A 25,946-nucleotide genomic window follows, 5' to 3' on the forward strand; every position below is an offset into this window, starting at 1 on the left:
TCGTGAGATCAGGCTGGTATGTGTAGTAGACATAAAAATGCTCATTTTTAAAATGCATTACGACATGGGTGCATTGTGAGATATTGATTTAGGCTTTTTCTAATTTTTAAAGCGTTCATATGTATTTTGCATATATAAAATCGCTTAGCATCATTGAATTGCACCAGGGATGATAACGATTACTCAATGATTACTTAATTGTCCATAACCCCTGTAGCAGAAAGATTTTTTTCTGACCACCGATTAAGCATGGACGCATCATTAAAGGCCAAGTTATGCTATGCGCCGAGACACGTCTACGACTTCACGCATTACATAGTCAAGTGTGTGCAGTTTAAGTTTCCTTATGGAGTCACCCTCTTGACGTCAGTGTTGCCAACTTAGCGACCTTGCCGCTATATTTAGCGACTTTTCACACCCCCTTAGTGAGATATTTTCAAAAAAGCGACTAGCGACAAATCTAGCGACTTTTTCACTGGAGTCTTTTTGATATTCAATTCAATTCAATTCACCTTTATTTGTATAGCGCTTTTAGAATGTAGATTGTATAGGCCGTCATGTGTCTGTGCTATATCGTTCCTACCATTTTCAACAAGCTGCGGGTGATGGCGTCGGCCACTCCCCCACTTCAGAGCACTCACAGGCAGCCCAGCCCTCGTATGCAGCAGTCAGTCTTTCATACCTGCAGCCTGAGAGCAGATCGTTCATCTGCTTACCAACGGCAAATGATTTAGCACTGCAAGCGTGAGGCATTTTCTTTGCAACTTTACAGTCAAATCGATCAGCTTCTCCATCGTTTTAAATGTAACTATTTAATTTGGCCATTTATTCTTTTCTTGTTCACAATCAGAGAGATTCTAGTGACAGTTTTGGAACTTTTGTGAGTTTATTATGTCTAAACTCATTTGACATCTATACTGATATACTGTATTCAATACATTTAATTAAATTGGCATGCATATATAAAGGGTAGTGCGAATATAAATATCTCGTGATTAAGCATAGGCTGTTAAACAAAAACTGCTGGACGTGATGACGTCAGTAATATGCAAATTGACGTATGACGTAATCTAGCGACATTTAGCGACTTTTTGACACAACGTCAAGCAGTGTATTGGGTACAGCGCAGCAGTTTAACCATGGGTCAGGTAATGAAAGTATATTGTTTGTCTTTGTGAGTGGGTCATGGGTGGATTAGCTGAATTATAATAACTAATATGTAGATTATGTGGCCAGGCTCTCAGTTACAGATGCTGGTTTTAGTAATATTTATCATAGATGCATAGATTAATGCTAACGTCACTAAATCTGAACGATTCAAAAACCATGCATTAAACAAAGAATTAGAATTAGAGCTAATTATTGTGACAATTGGATGCTGTAAAAACAACCTAGTGAAATTTTTGTCACGTTAAGCTTTCACCGGAAGTTTATCGTTGGCTTTAAAACTCTAGCATAGAGCCCATTCACATTTTTGCCATTTTTAACACTGATTTAGTGCAAAATCAATGACAAAAGTTCAAAGTTTTGTTAAAGCACTCTAAAATGACTAAAATTCACCATGGTTTCAACAATGAACTTCTAGCTATGCGTATGTAATTTATCTGGACGGACTTGGCTGAAAACTTCAGCCTTCAGTGTTTACAGTAAAGTGCTAAACTGTAACAAAAAAAACTTGTGCGTCTTGTATCTATCTGCAATGATGGTGTGAACGCATACACACCAATTCATCACCCCACATATGCCCTTCACTTGGTAAACACAGCGCCTTGAGGACACATGTCAGGAAGTCACATGATAATCAACAGCTAACACACAGGAAACTGAGCAGAGCTGAGAAACAAAGTCAATATCGTCCTAGATAACAGATAGCTCACGCACTACTGTTATTAAACTGCACTGCATTTCCCATGATCCTCAGCTGCACTGTGATATAATTGTTGGACTTGGAGACAAATGCTTGTTACTGGCAGAGTTCATCATGAGGTGACATTTCCTGTTAAGTGTCTTTCTCATGCGGTGGATTAAACGGTCCACACCCGCACTATGCGAAAGAGCTCTAACTAGCCCTACTCTACAACACCCAAACCGCTAACGACAACACGGAACTAAACGATCAGCTACATACAATCATAGAAATGGCTCAAAGAATAGAGGTCCACGTTAAAATAGATTCGATTTTTAGAAATAAAATGCCAAAATAAGATTCGAATAATGTTCTATTACATTATTTTGATCCATTAATACCTACACAAATATATGGTGGGAAAAAAGAGAGATCATGCTAAATCTATCATTGGTTTAAATCAGTGTTTCTCAACCACGTTCCTGGAGGACCACCAGCTCTGCACATTTTCCATGTGTCTTTAAACAAACACACCTGATTCAAATCATCAGGCCATTAGCAGAGACTGAAAAAGCTGTAATGGGTGTGACCGACAAAGGAGACATCCAAAACATGCAGTGTTGGTGGTCCTCCAGGAACGTGGTTGAGGAACACTGGTTTAAATTATAAAAATGACTTACTGACCAATGGGTCAAACCTATTGTTTAAAAGATAGTGACAAAGCGTGAAGAGTTAAAATTACAGTTAATGAGTATTTTGGAGTCTTTTATTGTCATGAAATGATTCTTGTTCTAAATACGCCTAGAAAAATGTTGGACATAAATATTTTTTCACACCTGCATCTTTCATGGTTTCATCTTTGATACAGGGCTGCACAGATACCTGGTAGACAGGTGCGCAATTAAAATCGCAAACCAGGGTATCACACGTAAAACCTTCAGCATTAGCATTTAACGTTCAGTATTTCAGTATTTAACATTCCGCATTTAAGAGTTCAGCGATCAGTATTTCAGTATTTAACGTTTAGCATTCCAACATTAGCATTTAACGTTTAGCATTTCAGAGTTCAGCATTTCAGTATTTAAGGTTCAGCATTTCAGCATTAACATTTAACTTTCCGCATTTCAGTATTTAACGTTCCGCATTTCAGTATTTATCGATCAGCATTTCAGCATTAGCATTAAATGTTCCGCATTTCTGTATTTAACGTTCAGCATTTCAGTATTTAACGTTCCGCATTTCAGTATTTAACAATCAGCATTTCAGCATTAGCATTAAACGTTCCACATTTCTGTATTTAACGTTCAGCATTTCTGTAATTAACATTTAGCATTTCAGTATTTAACGTTCAGCATTTCAGCATTAGCATTTAACGTTCCGCATTTCTGTATTTAACGTTCAGCATTGCAGTATTTAACTTTCCACATTCTGTATTTAACGTTCCGCATTTCAGTATTTAACGTTAAGCATTTCAGAGTTCAGCGTTCAGTACTTCAGTATTTAACGTTCCGCATTTCATTATTTAACGTTCCCGATTTCAGTATTTAACATTCAGTATTTCAGTATTTAACATTAAGCATTTCAAAGTTCAGCGTTCAGTACTTCAGTATTTAACGTTCAGCATTTCAGCATTAGTATTTAACGTTCCGCATTTCTGTATTTAACGTTCAGCATTTCTGTATTTAACTTTCCACATTCTGTATTTAATGTTCCGCATTTTAGAATTTAACGTTACGCATTTCAGTATTTAACGTTAAGCATTTCAGAGTTCAGCGTTCAGTACTTCAGTATTTAACGTTCCGCATTTCAGTATTTAACGTTAAGCATTTCAGAGTTCAGCGCTCAGTATTTAACTTTCAGCATTTCAGCATTTAACGTTCCGCATTTCTGTATTTAACGTTTAGACTTTCGGTATTTAATGTTCCACATTCTGTATTTAATGTTCCGCATTTCAGTATTTAACGTTCCGCATTTCAGTATTTAACGTTAAGCATTTCAGAGTTCAGCGCTCAGTATTTAACTTTCAGCATTTCAGCATTTAACGTTCCGCATTTCTGTATTTAACGTTTAGACTCTGGTATTTAATGTTCCACATTCTGTATTTAATGTTCCGCATTTCAGTATTTAACGTTCAGCATTTCGGTATTTATCGTTCAGCATTTCAGAGTTCAGCGTTCAGTACTTCAGTATTTAACGTTCCGCATTTCGGTATTTAACATTCAGTATTTCAGTATTTAACATTCAGCATTAGCATTTAACATTCCGCATTTCTGTATTTAATGTTCAGCATTTCTGTATTTAAATTTCCACATTCTGTATTTAATGTTCCGCATTTCAGTATTTAACGTTCAGCATTTCAGAGTTCAGTACTTCAGTATTTAACTTTCAGCATTTAATGTACAGCATTTCAGAGTTCAGCGCTCAGTATTTCAGTATTTAACTTTCATCATTTCAGAATTAGCATTTAACGTTCCGCATTTCTGTGTTTAACATTCTACATTCTGTATTTAATGTTCCGCATTTCAGTATATAATGTTCAGCATTTCAGTATTTAAGGTTCAGCATATCAGAGTTCAGCGTTCAGTATTGAGTATTTAACGTACAGCATTTCAGAGTTCAGCATTCAGTATTTAACATTCAGCATTAGCATATAATGTTCCGCATTTCTGTATTTAACGTTCAGCATTTCTGTAATTAAATTTCCACATTCTGTATTTAATGTTCCGCATTTCAGTATTTAACGTTCAGCATTTCAGAGTTCAGTACTTCAGTATTTAATATTCAGCATTTCAGAGTTCAGCGCTCAGTTTTTCAGTGTTTAACTTTCATCATTTCAGCATTAGCATTTAACGTTCCGCATTTCTGTGTTTAACATTCTACATTCTGGATTTAATGTTCCGCATTTCAGTATAGAATTTTCAGCATTTCAGTATTTAAGGTTCAGCATATCAGAGTTCAGCGTTCAGTATTTCAGTATTTAACAGTCAGCATTAGCATGTAACGTTCAGAGTTCAGTATTTAACATTCAACATTTCAGCATCATCTAATTTTTTACATTTCAGAGTTCAGCAAGCAATTTCAGCATTCAGTATTTCAGTATTTAACATTCAGCACTTCAGAGTTCAGCCTTCAGTATTAATTGTTCAGTATTTCAGAGTTTAGCGCCCAGTATTCAACATTCAGCGGTCAGAATTTCAGCGTTCAAAATTACAGTACTATTCAGCATTTCAGTATTTAAAGTTAAGCACTTCACTGTTCAGCATGGCAGTGTTATGCTGCTCAGTATTTCACCGGTCAGCATGGCAGTGTTCAGCATTTAGCATTCCCACAGTAAGCACCCATCCCCCACAGTGAAGTCAGACAGCTGAGACACATTCCTCAACATCAGCCAACAAGTGCCACAAACACACACATTATAATGCCACTGCGAAACATTCAGAAAACACAATGCCCAATGTGTCGAGCGGTGTGCACAATATAATCTGAATGTGTGGTTTCTTGCTGAGAATGCGAGACTGAGTTTGGACAAGCTGCAGCCTGCAGAATCGCACTAGCAGGAATTAAACAGACACACAGGTATATGTGCAAAAGTTAATGTGCGATAAAAGTTAGGACAAACCAGTTTTCAGGGTTTTTTCTCACTTTGAAGCATAGCAATAATCAAAAAAGGAGAGCGAGATTGTTGTGGGAAACATTTTTGCTCAAAAAGTTTAGATGGAAAAACAAACATCCAACCAAATAACAAAAAAGCTTTAGCACATGCATTGCTAAGAGGATCATGGAACAATAAAACATTCATCCATCATCAAAATCAACGAGGCCTTTCAACACAATGATTAATTCATAACTGCCTAAACAACAAAAGACGGTTCACATGATGAAGTATTGTTGACATTAGAGAGCCAACAGTCTGACAGCATCATCACACTCATTCTATACAATCTACAGCTCTGGAAGCCATTTAAAACATGTGTTTAGAGTGAAATGATCTGATGAAACTGGAATTAAATATTAGATTTATTAGGAGAATATTATTTATAAAAATGTCAATAAACAGTCAGGTCTTAAAATTCAGAACAAACATACTTATTTGTGTCTCTGGACCACAAAACCAGATTTATACATTCTTTGAAAGACGAGCAAATGAGGTTTCCATTGATATATCGTTTGCAGTGTTGGGCAGTAGCGTCGCTACAAGTAGTTTCTGTCTTTTATTAGAGATATTATATGAGAGACTTACCAAATAAGTAGATCTAATTGGATTTGTATTGTAAGTATTAAATAAAAGTAAAAAAATTATTATTTCATATATTAAGTTTTTTAGGTATGGTACTCCAAATATCATTCCGCATAAATCCGCAGATTTTTTTTTTACAAAATTCTCCACAGAATTAGCAAAAACTGTCACAGATTATGTCTGCCCCTAGCTATAAGGTGTGAAAGCCTTGAGGTAAAGTTAGTTTTATATTCACACATTCAGACTTTTTCCTTATTAATATAATTTCACAAAAATATTTTTTGCAAATTGTGTATGGTGAACTCATATTAGCAGCAAATGACTCTCAAAGTACAACATTGTTCAGTCAAATAAATAGTGCTAATGTTGTTTTCAAGTCACACTTGCATGTGATTTCAGACCCAATATTCAAAGATAGAGGTAAAGTTGGTTTTATAATCGGTTATTCAGACATTCTCCTTAATAATTTAATTTCAGAAAAGTATTCGTTGCAAATTTTAAATAGGGAAATCATATTAGCAGCCAATGATTATCAAAGTACAACATTGTACACAGTGAATTAGATAGTGTTAATGTTGTTTCGAAGTCATACTTGCATGCTAATTCCGATCGAATATTCAAAGTAACATGGTAAACAATATAGAGACTTCTTAATGAACGATTGTGCGACTATAAAACCAACTTTACCTCTATTATTCAAAGTACCATGGTAAACAATATATGGAGCATGTCACAAGTTGTCACTGAATAGAATAAGTGAACATAAAACCAATTTTACCTCAATTATAGAAGCATGGAATAACATATGATTCATAAAATGAAAGTTAACTTAAGCCTTATTTTTGTAGGTTTATTTCGATTACTTTTAGTACTACTTGGTACATTGGTGTTAAAATAGTTATATTGTGTTTAGACTTTATATCAGACTTTAGTTAATCTACACAAAACTGTAGAACATTTTACCTGGGCTTTTTTTTAGCTACATTATTATTATTATTATTATTATTATTATTATTATTATTATTATTATTTTAAATTAGACACAATACAATTTAAGAACAGACTTAATTATTTAATTTTATATATTAATAAATAAATATAATTTAAATATAATTTAATAAATAAATTAATTAATTAATAAATAAATAAATAAATAACATCGACATCTAATGGAATCAAAGCGCTGTAGAGTGAAACACATGTCGTTTTTTTTTTCTTTAATATTTCGTTTTTTGATTTGTTTTAATTCACCCCAAACATCACACTCGACAGCTCTGAATGTTTATCAGACATGTTGTTCGGTAAGTTTAGTAAAGTATCAGCTGCTGGTCGTCACTCACCGACACCGTCTTCAGATTTCAGCACCATCGCGCTCTTGGGTCGCTCTATTCCGTCAGATAAAACAAAATAAAGTAACGTTACTGACTCGGTTTACAACTACAGCTCAACTTTAACGTCAACTTTCGGTAACAGAGTCGGATATTTTGCGTAATCCTCGAGACCGGAAGGCTCGCGGTTGAGAAAGGGTGTTCGTCCGTGATCAGGGGAGTGTCTTTAACCGTGACGGGCCAATCCCGAGATCTGACACCGAGAGGACAACAAGCGCCTCAACCGGATGACTGCACCCGCTTCCGACACGGGCCGCGTCTCAAACCGCGGCTCGCCCACTCGCTCCCTACTAAGGGCTGTTGTTGTGTTGGGTGTGTTGGGACCAAATTTTGTTGGATTGACCAATGTTTCTTCAAATATGATCAACAAACTTTATAAACAAACGGAATCTTTTTATTATTTGTTTAGATTCATTGGGCTATAAGATTTAAACAATTGTTTTTAAGGACATAAAACTTAATGGGAAGCCTTTTTTAGATTTACCAATATTGCTAGATTTACCAAACGTGTTCAAATATGAGCCACAAACTTTATAAACAAACGCTAAATATTAGACAATTATGGGTAAAAAAAAAAAGGGTAAAAAAAAGTGCATTTTTGTGTAAAATAACAGAATGTTTTAATGATATTACAACTTTTTTTCTCCCATATTTTGATGTTTTCATGAGTTATTTGAAATATTAAAAGAGTAATTAAAATAATTACAGACGTTATAGGCTGTTTCGCATTGATCTGCAGTTATAATCAGTTATAATCAACTCATGTTCATAGAAAAGTTAGTAATAAACATTTCTACACAAGTATTTATGTGTATGAAGCATCTGTTTTGTGAGAAGTGCTTCTCATATGATATGTAAGCGACCTGTACAGCTTTACTGTAGACATTTCCTCGAGCGAGAATGACGTCGACTGAAACTTTCTGTCATACACCACGCCCACCAAAAGAGTACCATTGGTTGTGGAAACGCAAGCCTGATAAAGGTGACCCGTACTGACCCGAACCATACCGTACTGTACCAGTCAGTTGAAACGAGCCAAAAGTCCTCTCTTGTATGATTTCAGGGATTTACAGATTTACAAATGCCGTCATATATAAAGTTTAACAAATATTAAAAAGTAAATAAATTCAAGTGGTCTACAAATCCAGTATTAACTGTACTTAATCATACATGTCAGCGCAAAACGTTGCAGTCCCTCATGTGCCTCACTTCAGTCATCTAGACTTTCCAGGACCAGGCCAAAAACTTTTATTTTACACAGCTGAAACTGACTCCAGAAACTAGCAAGAAAAGAAACCCCAAATCTGAATGGATTTGAGAAAGAAAGTACACAACATGTTCTAACTGGCAGTTTGAAGTGCCGTCTAGTTAGGCAGCTCACTAGAGTTTGAGACAAAGCCACGGTATTGAGTTACACCATCCACACCCTTTACTGCGCTCAGTGTGTGTGTGGGTGGGGGCAGGGAGAGTGAATGACAACACAGACACAGATTTGTGTGTGTGTGTGTGTGTGTGTGTGTGTGTGTGTGTTTGTGTGTGTGTGTGCGTGTGCGTGTACAACATGACAGACAACACTTGACCGGGCCATTAAAGATGTACAATTAATATAAATAAGGCAAGGCAAGGCAAGGCAAGGCAAGTTTATTTATATAGCACATTTCATACACAGTGGCAATTCAAAGTGCTTTACATAAACAGGAATAAAAGAAACAATTATAAGAGAAATAAAAACAAACATAAAAATGGTAAGAATAAAAATAAAATAAAAGCTGATAAAATGTGTTATAAAAGAATTAAAAAGAAGAGAAAAACATAGTAGTCGGACGTAGCACAGTGCTCATTCAGTAAAGGCACAGCTAAACAGATGTGTTTTCAGTCTTGATTTGAATGTGCCTAATGTTGGAGCACATCTGATCATTTCTGGAAGCTGATTCCAGCAGCGAGGGGCGTAGTAGCTGAAAGCTGATTCACCCTGCTTTGACTGAACTCTTGGGATTTCTAATCTATTTGATCCTAAAGATCTGAGTGATCTGTTAGGTTTGTATTCAGTGAGCATATCTGTAATGTATTGAGGTCCTAGGCCATTTAGTGATTTATAGACCAGTAATAATACTTTAAAATCTATTCTAAATGTGACTGGGAGCCAGTGTAAAGACCTGAGGACAGGTGTGATGTGCTCTGATTTCCTGGTTCTGGTCAGAATTCTGGCCGCAGCATTCTGGATGAGCTGCAACTGTCTGACTGTCTTTTTGGGAAGGCCAGTGAGGAGGCCATTACAGTAATCCACCCTGCTGCTGATAAAAGCATGAACAAGTTTCTCTAAGTCTTCACTGGAAACAAAGCATCTAATTCTTGCAATGTTTTTGAGATGATAGTATGCTGATTTACTAACTGCTTTGATATGACTATTGAAACTCAGATCTGACTCCAGAGTCACACCAAGATTCTTGACCTTATGTTTTGTTGTTTGACCCTTAGAGCCAAGGTACGCATTCACCTTGAGAACCTCATCTCTGTTCCCAAACGCAATGACTTCAGTTTTCTCTTTGTTTAACTGAAGAAAGTTTTGGCACATCCAATTGTTAATTTCATCAATGCATTGGCAGAGGGTGTCAATGGGGCTGTAGTCATTAGGCAGTAAGGCTAGGTAGATCTGAGTGTCATCAGCATAGCTGTGGTAGGAGATTTGGTTCTTTCTCATTATTTGGCTCAGAGGGAGCATGTAAAGGTTGAACAGGAGTGGTGCCAGAATCGAGCCTTGTGGGACTCCACATGTCATGGGTGTCCACCCTGACCTATGGTCACCTATACTGACATAGTAACCTCTTCCTTCAAGGTAAGATCTGAACCATTTGAGGACCGTCCCAGACAGCCCAACCCAATTTTCCAGCCTATCCAGGAGTATGCTGTGATCGACAGTGTCAAATGCAGCACTGAGATCGAGCATGCAGCACTGAGATCGAGCATGCAGCACTGAGATCGAGCAGGTGTAAGATGCATCTTTTAACATCACATAAACAGACGTGAACGCTGTGTTAAAGCTACCTAAGATACTACAAGGATTAAAGTGATTCATGCAAATAAAAGACGTCTGCATTACTAGAAGGTTGAACAGTGACAACGATTTCAGTAATTATGAAAGAACACAAACAGTCGTTCACAGACACTGAGAAATGTTGTGGCGCAACACCTCACCTGTTGAGTTATCCGTTTAATACGTAACATGACTGGAAAGTTTGTTTTTAATTATTATTATTAAAGTAACAGCAATAAAAAGCATCATTGTGAAAACGTAGCCCTGCGGACGTTTCTGGAGACAGCGAATTACGTAGGTGGAGGTACGTATGGCTGCATTTAATTTCTTTAAACGAACGCTACGGGGCGGTGTGACGCCGTTCTTTTTCGCGCTTACCAGCTGACCGCTAACCTCCGTATGGACGACATTCCGGCTGCAACCAGTTTGTCCCGTTAGCGCGCCACGTCCGTCGGCGGATTTGAGATGCAGAGAGGAGTTGACCATGAAGACGGGGGTTCGAGTCCGGTGAGGAGCGGTTCCAGAAGGGGGGTGAGGCAAAAACAGAATCCAAAATATAAAACAAACAAGTGAATAGCAGGGTGAGAATGTGGTAAAATCTGAAAACGTGGTAAAAAAGTCAGACAAGGGCTTTTATTTTTTTGGATTGCTTTTGAAACGTGTTGGTTGGGTTTAGGGAAGTGGGTGGGTCAATCGATAAAATTGGTTGGGTTTAGGGAAGGGGGAGGGTGGGTCAGCCGATCGTTCGCTCAGTCAGTCAGAAAGTCTGTCAAAAAGTGAGTCGACAGCGGCCTCTGGTGGGTTTACGCGAGAACAGTAGGCACGAATGGCACTCGCGAGGGAAATTTGAGATCTCGAAAAGCGTACACGGCCACCTCTGGCAAATTCGCGAAAACAAAAACTGCAGAAAAACGTGCCGCCGGGACGTATTTCACGGTCTCCAGAAACGTCCGTGGAGATACGTTTTCAGAATGAGCCTGGGTTGCAACAAAGTCTAATCAAATGAATACAATAATTAACACGAAGCAACATTACTGTCTTTAATTAATATTAGTTAACATGCATATATATATATATATATATATATATATATATATATATATATATATATAGGGGCGACACCTCACAGCAAGAAGGTCGCTGGTTCGAGCCTCGGCTGGGTCAGTTAGCGTTTCTGTGTGGAGTTTGCATGTTCTCCCTGTGTTCGTGTGGGTTTCCTTCGGGTGCTCCGGTTTCCCCCACAAGTCCAAAGACATGCGCTATAGGTGAATTGCTAAATTGTCCGTAGTGTATGTGTGTGAATATAAGTGTATGGGTGTTTCCCATTGAGCTGGAAGGGCATTCGTTGCATAAAACATATGTTGGGTAAGTTGGCGGGTCATTTCACTGTGGCGACCCCTGATGAATAAAGGGACTAAGGCGAAAAGACAATGAATGAATAGTCAATGCTAACTAGCATTAACAGATGTAGCCTTATGGAACAGACACTCACGCAATAGAGGAGAGTTTAACACAAAGACGTAACAGTGATGAAGGGAAATTTTTATCTCTAAGTGTTTTCAGGAACTGAAACGTTCACATGTTTAAGGAAGAGAACAGGTATCTGTTTCACTCACTTGTGTGGAAAAAGCAAAAACCTAATTGTTATACTTTTAAAACTAGCAAATAATCTAAAGATTAGATTACTCAAGATTCAGAGTCACTTCACTTTGAAAAGTTAGTTAACTTTGTTTTAAAAATTGAGTAAAGTCGTTGCCTTCAAATTTGTGAGTAATAATAGAAATGAGGTTAAGCCAACTTAACAATTCCAAATTACAACAAGGTTTACACACCTAATCGCTTTTTATAGTGTTGGCTACTGAATAAAATGTATTATAGATTAATTGTATTATTATTGTTTTATTATATGTAAAAATATATGTAAAATATGTAAAAATGTATTATTATTATTACATTTAAAAAAATTTTGCTCTTTGTTTAAATTACTTATTTAAAATGAGCTGAAAGAACTCAATTCTTGAGCTTTTTTGGGGGAAAATTAATAGTTTTATGTTCAATCTAATTATATAGTTGACTATTCATTCATTGTCTTTTCGCCTTAGTCCCTTTATTCATCAGGGGTCGCCACAGTGAAATGACCCGCCAACTTATCCAGCATATGTTTTATGCAACGAATGCCCTTCCAGCTCACTGGGAAACACCCATACGCTTATATTCACACACATACACTACAGACAATTTAGCAATTCACCTATAGCGCATGTCTTTGGACTTGTGGGGGAAACCGGAGCACCCGGAGGAAACCCACACGAACACAGGGAGAACAGGCAAACTCCACACAGAAACACTATATATATATATAATAGTTGACTTAATCGAATTGTGTTTGGACAACATGAATGAATTTTGTGGAACCCTGCATTTGTACAGTGTGTTATTAAATGGAATAAGCTGTACTTAAGTATGTTTATTTTGTAATTCAGTCCAATATTAATTTACTCTGATTAAATATAAGTATTAATATTATCTTGTTTATTAGTATTTACACAAAAATCCTGGGTTATTTCAACCCAATTCTAGGTGTAATACTGACTAAATCTTTTTAATAAAATTAATAGGACCAAATTTAATGCAATGTTTGGGATAACAGCATTTCTTCGAGTCTATAAATCATTTAATACATTTCTATTTAAAATCTTTCAACCATTTTTATTTTAACGTTCAAAAACCAGTTTTAATTACAATCAAATACTTAACAAATGTAATTCAAACATAGATTAACATGTAACTTATTAAAAACTATTCAACTTAAAGTACAAACAATTATGCAAAGTGACTAAGTTTAAATGCACTTAGCCTTATGTGTGCAAGTGTCCTTTCAAATATACTTTTAAGACCTAAACAACAGTATAAGTACCAACCTAGGCTCATTATTGATACGTACCCCTGTATACATTTCTGGAGAGTGCGAAATACGGCCCAGGAGGTACGTTTGCAGTTTTTAGTTTTCGCAAATCCGCCGGCTGCAGTGTACGCTTTTTCAGATCTCAAGTTTTCATTGCCGCCTGCTGACTCACTGACTGGCCAAACGACCAATCCCCCCCACCCAACCCCAATAATATCCAGCTGCAGGCCCACAGAACCACACACGTTTCAGGCACACACAATCCAGCACACATGATCTAGGCAAACCATATATGGTTATGACGGATGTTAATGTTATTAACGTATTCTCCAACCCAGGCTTATTCTAAAAAAGTTCTTCCACGGACATTTCTGGAGACCGCAAAATACGTCCGGGCGGCACGTTTTTCTGCAGTTTTTGTTTTCGCGAATTCGCCAGAGTTCGCCGTGTACGTTTTTCGAGATCTCAAATTTCCCTCGCGAGTGCCATTCGCGACTGCTGTTCTTGCGTAGACCCACCAGAGGCCGCTGTCCACTCACTTTTTGACAGACTTTCTGACTGACTGAGTGAACGATCAGCTGACACACCCTCCTCCTTCCCCAAACCTAACCAATTTTATCGATTGACCCGCCCACCCACTTCCCTAAACCCAACCAACACGTTTCAAAAGCAATCCAAAAAATAAAAGCCCTCGTCTATTTTTTATTTTACCACGTCTTCAGATTTTACCACATTCTCACACCTTCTATTCACTTATCTATTTTATATTTTGGATTCTGTTTTTGTCTTACCTGCTTTCTGGAACCGCTCTTCACCGGACTCGAACCCCCGTCTTCATGGTCAACTCCTCTCTGTGTCTCAAATCCGCAGACGTACGTGGTGCACTAACATGACAAACTGGTTGCAGTCGGAATGCCGTCCATACGGAGGTAAGCGGTCAGTCTGCTGGTAAGCGCGAAAAGAACGGCGTCACACCGCCCTGTAGCGTTCGTTTAAAATTTTTTTAATGTACCTCCGCCTACGTAATTCGCTGTCTCCAGAAAAGTCCGCAGGGCTAAGTTTTCACAATGAGCCTGTGTTGTTATTCTCGGACATCGTCATCAATATATTTATATATATATATTGTAAATAAATACAGTACACAATAAACAATAGTGTTTACTGTTTCACAAATATTGTGATCGAGATGGGCGAATGGGGAGCGTTGTTTCCGATCGCCATTCAGTATAATAGACTGAACAGTTTTCAGTCATCATCGATGATCAGTCATTATTATCTGACGGAGTCAATACAGCAGATACTCGTTTGCTGGCATTGCTGAACGTTCTAAATTGGACAGGCTTAATTTATATAATGAATTCATGTAATAAATGTATAACACTATATTAATATTTTACTCAAGCGATTTAATAGTGTGTATTTGCTTGTTTTTAAGTACTGGAAATTTGTTGTAATTATAGTAGAAACAAATTTAGCACTAGAAACAAATTAACTGTTAATAATTAATTAAAATAATATATATATATATATATATATATATATATATATATATATATATATATATATATATATAACTAACAGTTGCTACAGTTTAGTAAAAGATAATCAGTTAAGATAATCAGTTTATAACTATATTATATATTGTTTAAAGGGCACATAGTTTACCTCTTTTTTATGATTTAATATTAATATTATGGTTCTTCTGTTTAGGTGCCAGTTTAGGTTCAGATCAAAACACAATTCAGATTTTTTTATTATAATGTGTTAAAAAAAGTGTCATGTTGGGGGCGTGTCCACAGCTCGCTGATTTAGGTGTGCTGATTTAGCCAACTGTGTGCTAGTTTCAAGTACCGAGCTTGTACACCGAGACTAATAACCACGCACACTGAATTAACTTTGACTGAGGCACGGGATGCGTCACTCGAAGCCGCAACACGGCACACCAGACACTCTCTGTGGCGCGGCAGAAACATGAAGTGTCCCGAATCGTCGCGCCGTTGTGTGTACCCTGATAAAAACCTATGTTTACAATTCTAAAATGCATGGCGCTGCGTCAGGTGTAGCTGCACCTAGTTAAGATCACAGGGAGCTTCTGTGATCGTGAGAAATGCAAACGGCTGAAGTATAAGGTAGACTCAATGAGAAGTACACATGTTTGCAAACCTACCTAAAGATACAACCAATAATTCCGATTAGAGCGATAATGTGGAGAATATTGATCTTGTGTTGAGCCCAATGAGCCTTTCATCTAAAAAATAGAGCTAGGGTGTTCCTTTAGTGATATCGCTTCGACTCACGCTGAAAATGGCGGACATGAATCAACAAACTGAGGATATGATGACGCGCCTGTCAATCAATATTGGTGGGCGGGGGGGCCGCACTCCCAAGTTGCGGTCGATCTGAAAACCGCTCCAACTGCTCCACCGTTTTTTTATGTTGTTAAATTGAAAGAAAAGCACTGGGTGTGCTTATATCACCCCAATATGACGGTCTATACACCATACATGCACATATGTCTGTCCAAACAGCTTGAAAAGTAGATTTTTTACCATAGGTGCCCTTTAAATGATTAACTATAAGTTCATTTTAATGTGACACATTATTTGCTTTTTTCATATTTTACAACAAAGCGATTTTAACGAAGTATGATAATATTAAGATCCTGAATTCGTTTATTACACTTATTCCTACAATTAGACTGTCTATTATGTTTTCTTTGTGTATGTGGACACGTGAATAAAGTCATAAGTGTTTAACCAATAATTTTTATTTACATAATTTGAGTTCAGAAACTGCAGAGATGTTAAAATGATCGTTATGATATAATTATGATATAATGACTGAAATGGGAAACCGTATTTGTGAAATTCAATAGGTGGCGATAATGCTCCTAAGGAGTTGGTTAGTTCCCATATATGGTTTGCCGAAATCGTGTGTGCTAGATTGTGTGTGCTTGAAACGTAAGTGGTTCTGCGGGTCTGCAGCTGGATATATCTCCCACCCCCTTCCCTAAACCCAATCGATAGTGTTGCCATTCAGAAAAAAAAGCCCTCATGGCCACCTGATTTTTACCACATTTTTTAGATCTTACTATGTTATCGCCCTGTTATTTACTTGTTTATTTTATTTTTTGCCTTTTTTGTTTTACTTGCTTTCTGGTAACCATTCTTCGCTAGACTTAAATCCCACCATCACGATCAACCTCCTCTGCATCTTAAGCCTGCCAACGTATGCGGCGAGCCACTGGGCAAACTGGTAACAGTGGAAAAGTTGTCCACACGGAGTTAATCGGTCAGCTGGTAGTGTGAAAAGAAACAGAAGCTGTCGGCGGCGTCACACCATCCTGTAGCATACGCTTTAAAGACGAAATGCAGCCATACGTAGCTCTGGCTACATAATTCACGCTCTCCAGAAATGTATACAGGGCTACGTTTTTACAATGAGCCTGTGTTGATGAGTACAATATAGGCCTCTTATTTAACCAAATCAAGCACGCATCTCTTCACATCAGAATTTCAGCATGATTTAACAAATATCACGGCTGTCTCTCAGTCTAACAATGTGTCCTCTGTTGAGTCCTGCTGTACTGCGTATGAAAAATGAGCCGCATACGTCAACAATACTGAGACAAGACATGCTTGTCCTCAAACAGGTCCGTCTTACAATCACGGAAACTTTCAGACTCTGAACAGAGGAGAATTATGCAATCTGCAGCATGCAAATGAGATTCCTGGAGGTGTGGGCTACACATCTGAGGTTTATGCAAATATTATGCAAATGAGAAAGTGACACATGATTTGTTGCAAAGTGCTTTTGTTGTTTGGGTAAGAATGCATGTGCTGTATTGTAAATATCAAGTGCTGTGTACATTCCTTTACTACACAAACTACACTGAAAAAAAAATGGTAGTGATTTTTAACTGCTAAATTACTATAGTAACAATCGGTTACCTAATTAACAGTACGTTTTCTTACTATATATGGGAAATAAGCATAAATGTACTTTCCCAGAATCCCAGAGTTTCCCAGAATGAACGAAATCTCAGTGTGAATAACAGTGTGTATCTAAACTCTTCACAAAGCACTAATGCATCTCTCCTCGAAATGCCACGAGATCTGAGACCAACAGCAAGGATTTAAGCATTTCATTAGCACTCTAGGCCAGTGGTTGTCAAACTTTTTTCACCAAGTACCACCTCAGAAAAAAAACTGTCCCTCCATGTATCACCATAATGACCGGTATTGAAATACAGTAGCGTAGCAGGCCTAATTAAGCAGCTATCGTTCTGCACAGTTCAAAAACGAGGCAGATTGATTCCTATAATTATGAATATTTATTATTGTCAGCCACTTTAAACATTAGACATAGGTTGAACATCAACACTGTACTGTGTATACAGGTAAAAAATAAATAAAACATCAACGTTTAAATTAAAATGCTTTTAAAAGTTCACTGTAAAAAATAAAATCAGTAAAATTTACGGTAAAAAAACGGCAGTTGTGGTTTAAACTTTAGTGGCAGCTGAGCCACTTTAAACATTAGAAATAGGTTGAACATTAACACTGTACTGTTTATTCAGGTAAAAATAAATAAAACATCAACGTTTAAATTAAAATGCTTTTAAAAGTTCACTGTAAAAAATAAATCCGTAAAATTTACGGTAAGAAAACGGCAGCTGTGGTTGCCAGTACTGTACCGTTAAAAATACGGTACAAACCGTAAAAGTAATTTCTCATTTTTACGGTAAACTACCGTATTTCATTAATTTATAGAGGTAATATGTCTGTATTTTGAATTACCAACATCTACACATCTTTTGTTACACAGTTAGACACGTTAACACAGCCATATGCAGGTGATGATGAGAAAGATACACAATGAACCAATGCTCATCACAAACAACTTTTCCCACAAGCAGAAACGTGCATCAGTGTATAGAAGGTGCTCAGTGTCATTCACACAGCTACTAAAAACCAGTATGGTAACACGCATAAAATTAAAGTCATGAAATAAACATTGTTCATCAACATTAGATGCAACATAAATCTCTAATGTACATCACTGATGGGGAAACAACTAAAAGGATGCATAGTAATGTCAACAACAAGCATAAAAAGTGATGTGCCATGCAGGGAATTCTGGGAAAGTCAATTTACGGTTATTCGCCGTATATTTTATGGAAACATACCGTTAACCAGGTTACGGATTTTTTACTGTAGCATTTTTACAGTTTTTTACCGTTGAAATCACGGCCATTCTTTACAGTGTTCATTAAAAATGGCACTGTTCTTCAAAAGTAAAAAGAAAACTGCTGGACTTAAATGTAAAGTATTTTCGTAAGTAGCTTATTCATCAAAACCTGGAAATGTTCCTTGGACATCATAAATATAGGCTATATATGTGGGTGTGCGTGTGTGTGTGCGTGTGTGTGTGTGTGTGTGTTATATATTCATTGGATTTACATATTTCAATTAGAAGTTAAGTGAATAAACTATCAAACTAGATTAAACTAGAAAGCAAGTGATTAAACTATACCTGTCAACTTTGGGATATAAAAATACGGGATATGCTCCCAACAACCATTAGAAATACGGGGAGGAAATTAGCTTCAAATGATCAATTCCATAACAAACATTAGAAAATCGAAAATAAAATAAAAGGTTTAGCCTATTAAAATCCATTTACTGATCACATTGGTGTTATTTTTATTTTATTTTTTTATTTTTTTTTATTAGAATATACAAAAGGTACACAATTTGAGAATGCAAATACAAAGAAAATGAAACAATAACAAAAATACAAAAAACAACAACAATACAATCAAGTACCGGCAGGTGCGTGTGTTTGTGTGTGTGTGTGTGTGTGTGTGTGTGTGTGCGCGCGTGTGTGCATGTAAAGGTAACATGGTAAACAGGTCAGAGTACATACAAAAGGAACAATAACAGTCACTAAATGAAGCAAGTAACTTATATAAGGAGTGACAACAATGCTAGTGATATAATGATAGTAATAATGACATTAAACAAGCAAGAAAGGACAACAGTAATAATCATTAACAACAACCACTACAATAATAAAATAATAATAATAAAAATAAATCCCAAGTACTACACCAACTACTACTACTACAGAGAGTTTCTAATGCTACAAACTATTACTACTACTCCTACAATGTGTACTACTACTGAACCTATTACAACGACTACTACCACTGATGCTACTACTACATCTACTACTGATACTACAGGAATGACTGCTACTACAACATCTACATCAACAACATCCACTGCTTCTGATACCACTATACCAACGACATCTACTACTACAACTACTAGTTCAAAGACCCAAACTACAACTTCAACCACTACTACTACTACTACTACTACAGCCACAACTACTTCTACAATGTGTACTACTACTGAACCTATTACAACGACTACTACCACTGACACTACTACTACTACAACTGATACTACTACAGGAATGACTGCGACTACATCTACATCAACAACATCCACTGCTTCTGATACTACTACACAGACAACGACTACTACTACTACACATCCACTACTTCTGATACCACTATACCAACGACATCTACTACTACAGATACTACTTCAACAACCCAAACTACAACTTCAACAACAACTACTACAGCAACCTGAATAATGACAATGGTAGAAATACTTGTAATAATGATAATGAGGAGATAACAGGACAAGTCAGGAAAGTATTAATAATAATGATAACAAAAAGTAGAAGTAATAATATTGATGATAACACATTGGTGTTATTGTATGCGTCAAAAGGTGTGTTTCAAATCAATATTACTAATATGCAGATCAAGCCTTGTGTGAGTGTGTCTGTATGTAATGTCTGTATGTCTAAGTCTGAATTATTAGTGTAACACGGGGAGTGACAGAGACAACTTAGGTTTAGGATCCACGTGCAGGTTCATTCAAACTCAGGGAGGCAATGGTCAACACAGGTGCAAACAGATGTATGAAGGCAGTCCAGAATCGTAATCAGTCACAGACGAGAGGTCGGTAGACAGGCGGCAGACAAGGAGAAAGGGAAACCAGGCAAAGATCAAAACACGGAGGAACAAGACTAAGGGAAACGCGTTGTAATGTCACTATACAGATAACAAGACTCGGCAAAGGCAGGGAGTGTGTGTTGTTTAAATAGTGTGTGTAATCAGTCTCTGACAATCCTCAGCTGGTGCAAATGTAATCAGTCAAAACGAGGAAGCATGTGTGTTTGTGAACGGAGTGCATGTATGAAAATGTAGTCCATGAATGGCGGATTTGTAGTCCAAGTGTTATTGAGAGGGTGAGTGCTTACCAGCGACCTCTGGTGGTTAGAGATCGCTGGTAATCATGACAATTAGCCTCCCAATTTCAGTTTAACAAAAAGATTTGTTTAACACATTTCTAAACATAATAGTTTCAATAACTCATTTCTGATAACTGATCTATATCAGTTATATATAAAAATATCGCTTATTGGGCTAATAATATTGACCTTAAATGGTTTTAAAAAAAATTAAATCTGCTTTTATTCTAGCCAAAATAAAAAAAAAATAGGACTTTCTCCAGAAGAAAAAATATTATAGGACATACTGTGAAAATTTCCTTGCTCTGTTAAACATCATATATATTTGACAAAGAAAAAAGGAGGGCTCATAATATTGACTTCAGCTGCGTACATGTGATTGTTAGACTGTTATCTCAGCGACACTGGGACAAGCACAGTTATTTGTGGAATGTTGTTTTTCCTCGCATTGTTTCTCAAGGCAGCGTCAGGAACACAGGAATGTGGGAATAAGGAGCAGCTTATTCATTAATACAGTGTTTCCCAACCCTGTTCCTGGAGGCACACCAACAGTACATATTTTGGATCTCTCCCTTATCTGACCCATTAACTTCAGGTGTTTTAGTCTCTTCTAATCTTCTGATGAGTTGATTCAGGTGTGTTTGATTAGGGAGAGGTCGAAAATGTGTACTGTTGGTGTGCCTTCAGGAACAGGGTTGGGAAACACTGCATTAATAAACCCAACATTGACTGCACAACATTACAGCCATGTAAAACATGTTTCCATATTTTGAGATTCACAGATTTTTGTTATTTATTTACGCATTTGAATTGCATCATGGGACAGCTATTCCTCCAACAACTTATGTTAAAAAAGTTTGAAACTGCGACTTTTATTGACATTTTTAGGTTTGTTTAAAGTAATATATTGTCTGCATCGGTGTTGTAAATTATGGAACAAACACTGTAAAAAACTTTCCATGTTTTGTGATTTACATGCGTTTTTTTTTGTTTATTTACAGTTGTAAATTGCATTATGGGACCTCAATCTCTGTATTATATATATATATATATATATATATATATATATATATATATATATATATATCATATAAGTCAGAATTGAAGTCAGAATTATTAGCCCCCCTGTTTATTTTTTCCCCATTTTCTGTTTAAAGCTACGGTCACACCGGGCTTTGTGTGTGCGAAATTCTGTCGTGCGGCGCTGCGAAAAGGGGCGGGATTAAACAAGATGATTAGACATTAAAAAAGCGAGCGATTGCTTCATGATTTAAATTTCTGTCCAGAGAGGTCCTGTTTTGATCCTCAATTGGTCTCATGCAGTCAAGTGATGCGATTTAGCAGGTCAGAGTTCACCAAGCTTGAACTTTGCACCGCAGCAACCTGCGAAACTTAACGCATGACCCCGCGTTTCCGGTCTGACGTATTCGCGTGCGTATGAATGGAAGTCTATGGGAAGAAAAGTCAAGTGTGACCGCACCTTAACGGAGAGATTTCTTCAAAACATTTCTAAACATAATAGTTTAATAACTCGTTTCTAATAACTGATTTATTTTATCTTTGGCATGATGACAGTAAATAATATTTGACTATAGATATCAAGACACTTCTATACAGCTTAAAGTGACATTTAAAGGATTAACTAGGTTAATTAGGTTAACTAGGTGTTATGGAAGCAGACGGACAAACAAGGGGAGTAAGTATTTAACGATGTTTATTCCGACAGTTGAACATAAAAGGATAATTTATGAGAAGTGGATAGAAGTCGGTGGAACTGATGATCCTTTTTGGCAGGTGGGATGACAGATACTGAGGATGACCGAATGCACACACCAGAGGGCTTGCGGGGAAGACAGACTGACGATACACACAACGCTGACAGGACACCGGGAACACTGGAAGGAGACAGTATGGGTAAGTACAAATGCTAAGATCGAAGGGGAGTGATAACCAGGAGGTGTTCACTTCAGAGTCCGCTTTGTTGGAACGAGACCGGACAATGAGTGAGGTGAGGTGTGTGCTTATATAGTGTGCTAGAGTGATTGGGTGCAGCTGTGGGGGATTAGAACTCAGGTGAAGATGCTCTTTGCGTGATACTGGTGGAAGAGCCTGGCCAATCCGTGACACTAGGCAGGTTAGGGTAATTAGGCAAGTTATTGTATAATGATGGTTTGTTCGTTCGACTATCGAAAAAAATAGCTTAAAGGAGCTAATAATTTTGATCTTAAGATTTTTATTTTTTTTAATTAATAACTGCTTTTATTCTAGCCAAAATAAAACACATAAGACTTTCTCCAGAAGAAAAAATATTAGCAGACATACTGTGAAAATTTCCTTGACATGGCACACATGGCAGCAACACAATGCATTTAGGCATGTAGACATGGTCAAGACGATCTGCTGCAGTAGTGTATAAATATATATTTACACTACCGGTCAACAGTTTGGGGTCAGTAGGATTTTTAAATACCTTAAAATAAGCTTCTTCTGCTCACCAAGGCTGCATTTATTTCTTCAAAAATTCAGTAAAAATAGTAACATTGTGAAATGTTATTGCACCATAAAATAACTGTTCAACAGTAGTTTATCATTTAATTTAATCGTTTATTCCAGTAATTTTAAAGATGAATTTTCAGCTTCATTACTTTAGTTTTCAGAATCACATGATCCTTCAGAAATCACTTTAATATTATTATTATTATTATTCATTCATTCATTTTCGGCTTAGTCGCTTTATTAATCCAGGATCGCCACAGCGGAATGAACCGGCAAATTATCCAGCATATGTTTTACGCAGCGGATGCCTTTCCAGCTGCAACCCATCTCTGGGAAACCTCCATACACACTCATTCACACACATACACTACAGACAATTTAGCCTTCCCAATTCACCTGTACCGCATGTCTTTGGACTGTGGGGGAAACCAGAGCACCCGGAGGAAACCCATACTAACGCAGGGAGAACATGCAAACTCCACAAAGAAATGCCAACTGACCTAGCCAAGGCTCGAACCAGTGACCTCTTTGCTGTGAGGTGACAGCACTACCTACTGCGCCACTGCATCGCCTATTATTATTATTATTATTATTAATAATAATAATAATAATAATAATAATAATAATAATAATAATAATAATAATAATAATAATAATATTACTAATGGTACTAATAATAAAGCAACAATGACTGGAGTAATATTTTCATTGGAAACTACATACAATAAGAAAGCAGTTATTTCAAATTTTAATAAATATTTAACAATACATTTTTTTTTTACATTTAATAAACGCCGCCTTGATGAACAGAATAATAAAATAATAATAATAATAGTAAAACTGATCCCAAACTTTTGACCAAGAATATATGAGAATAAGAAAATATGAATCTGTTGATGTGTGTAATCTGAATGACACACATGTAATTTAAAGAATATAGATAAGAATGAAACCAAAAATATGTATATATTTATATATATATAATGAAACAGTAAAATCTGCTGTATGAACAGTAAGCTTTATATTGAAGTGATTTGAATGATTCTGATTTCTGACAAGAGTGAAAACTCTTCAATCTTCACTGAAAATATTCAATGTTGAAATTTATAGATACTAATAGATAAAGTATAAAAAATATTTATTTATTGGGTTGTCATATAATAAAATAAATAAAATAAAATTAATCATTTAAAATGATTTACAGAACGCCTGTGTTCTCCTGCATTGAAAAGTAAAATAGTTTGATTTCATGCTGACTTTTAGGACAATTTCATGCAATTTTCAAACATTTATTGAGTAATTAATTTAATTTGTATGCAATTCTAATTAACTTTGTAGTAGTATTTAGTAATTAGTAATTTATTTAACATAACACTTGCACAAACACATGATGAGCAGAGTCTAGTTGAGGACAAATGCATTGAGTGACCTCTGCTGGCGCTGAGATCTCACTGCACAACACACAATAATACAATATCACCAACTTCCTGCCTCTTCAGGAAATACATCCCAACAAATGACAACACAATTTGAGCACTTTATTCCAAATCCTGCAAGTCAAATAATAGTTCTGAATATAAAATAAAACCAATATTAATAGGTTTTTGAGTCATTGCAGAAACATATGAATGCAGTCGTAGTAGCTCGTAGTCATACACAACATTATTATTTTTTTTCAAGGCACAATCATATTTTATTTTGGTAAACTAATCAGGCCAATTTGCCTTTGCCTTTTATATAAGCCACTTCTGATGCCAAATGATCACCTAGAAGACTTTTGCGACAAGACTTTTGTGAGGGAGGTAGTAAGTATATACCAATATCCCATATAGCACTATTCACGATATCTTGTGAAACTGTATCCAAATCACAAAATGCACTCAAAAAATGACTTTTGCTGCTTTTTCAAGCTGCTGATTTCAAATACACAACTTGTAATTGACACAACTTAATTTTTTATGCTCAGTCTACTTAAATTTATAGAAAAAAAGTAAGTTCATTTAATCGATTTGTGTTGTGACAATATGAAGGAATTGTGTGGAACTCAAGAAAAACAAAATATCGCAATGTTGGCATTTTCCAATGTCATGCAGCCCTAATAAAAAGTATTGAATACTTTACGTCATCCTTTAAGGTGATTTCTGCAGGAGTCCTGTAGGAATAAATGAAGAGCACAACTCACATGATACCAAACTTGCTCACGCTGTCATCAAACTAGCCCTTTGTTTATTGTAAAAACGCGCCCTCTGGTGGCCAAAACTGCACATTGTTTCTTTAAGACAGTGAATAATCTCAGCAAGCAATGCAAAAGAAAGAAACCTTCAATATCCTGAATCAAGATCAAATCAAGCACTAGCTAAAGTCACCATGAAGCGCAAGTTATGATTTTTTTTTCCATTTTGTGATGTAAATCCAATTGAAACAGTCCTGAAATGAGAAACAAATGAGTGCATGATTTTGTTCTTTAGGAACCAATTGAGTTATTGAAAGATGGACGTTGCTAACAAGATGCAAGAAGATAGAAGAATGGATGAATTCAGACCATAAATTAATTTTTACAACATAAGGAAGTACACACATAACAGGAACTACTACTATCTACATACAAAAATAACAAGAGTCAATTTTGATTTCATGGTGACTTTGAACTGCAGTGGCATTCAGTCAGTCTGATATGTGACAGGGAATCAGGCTTATTTTGTGGT

At 36.4% G+C, this 25,946-nt stretch overlaps 1 protein-coding gene across 2 annotated transcripts in view; it reads right to left on the minus strand.

The window, feature by feature from the left end:
* The window catches only part of cyth1a (cytohesin 1a), a 107,851-nt gene that overhangs the window by 60,476 nt on the left and 21,429 nt on the right, over positions 1 to 25,946 (minus strand). Inside the window, exon 1 of one of the 2 annotated variants that reach the window (XM_056454284.1) lies at positions 7,424 to 7,632. The exons of the other annotated variant lie outside the window; for it this stretch is intronic. Within the exon in view, the coding sequence (XP_056310259.1) occupies positions 7,424 to 7,451 (28 nt within the window). The 5' untranslated portion in view covers positions 7,452 to 7,632. Of the gene's footprint in view, positions 1 to 7,423; positions 7,633 to 25,946 lie in introns of those variants that run through there. 2 annotated transcript variants of the gene reach the window in all.

This window comes from Danio aesculapii, chromosome 3 (assembly GCF_903798145.1).
Source record: "Danio aesculapii chromosome 3, fDanAes4.1, whole genome shotgun sequence".
Taxonomy (NCBI): domain Eukaryota; kingdom Metazoa; phylum Chordata; class Actinopteri; order Cypriniformes; family Danionidae; genus Danio; species Danio aesculapii.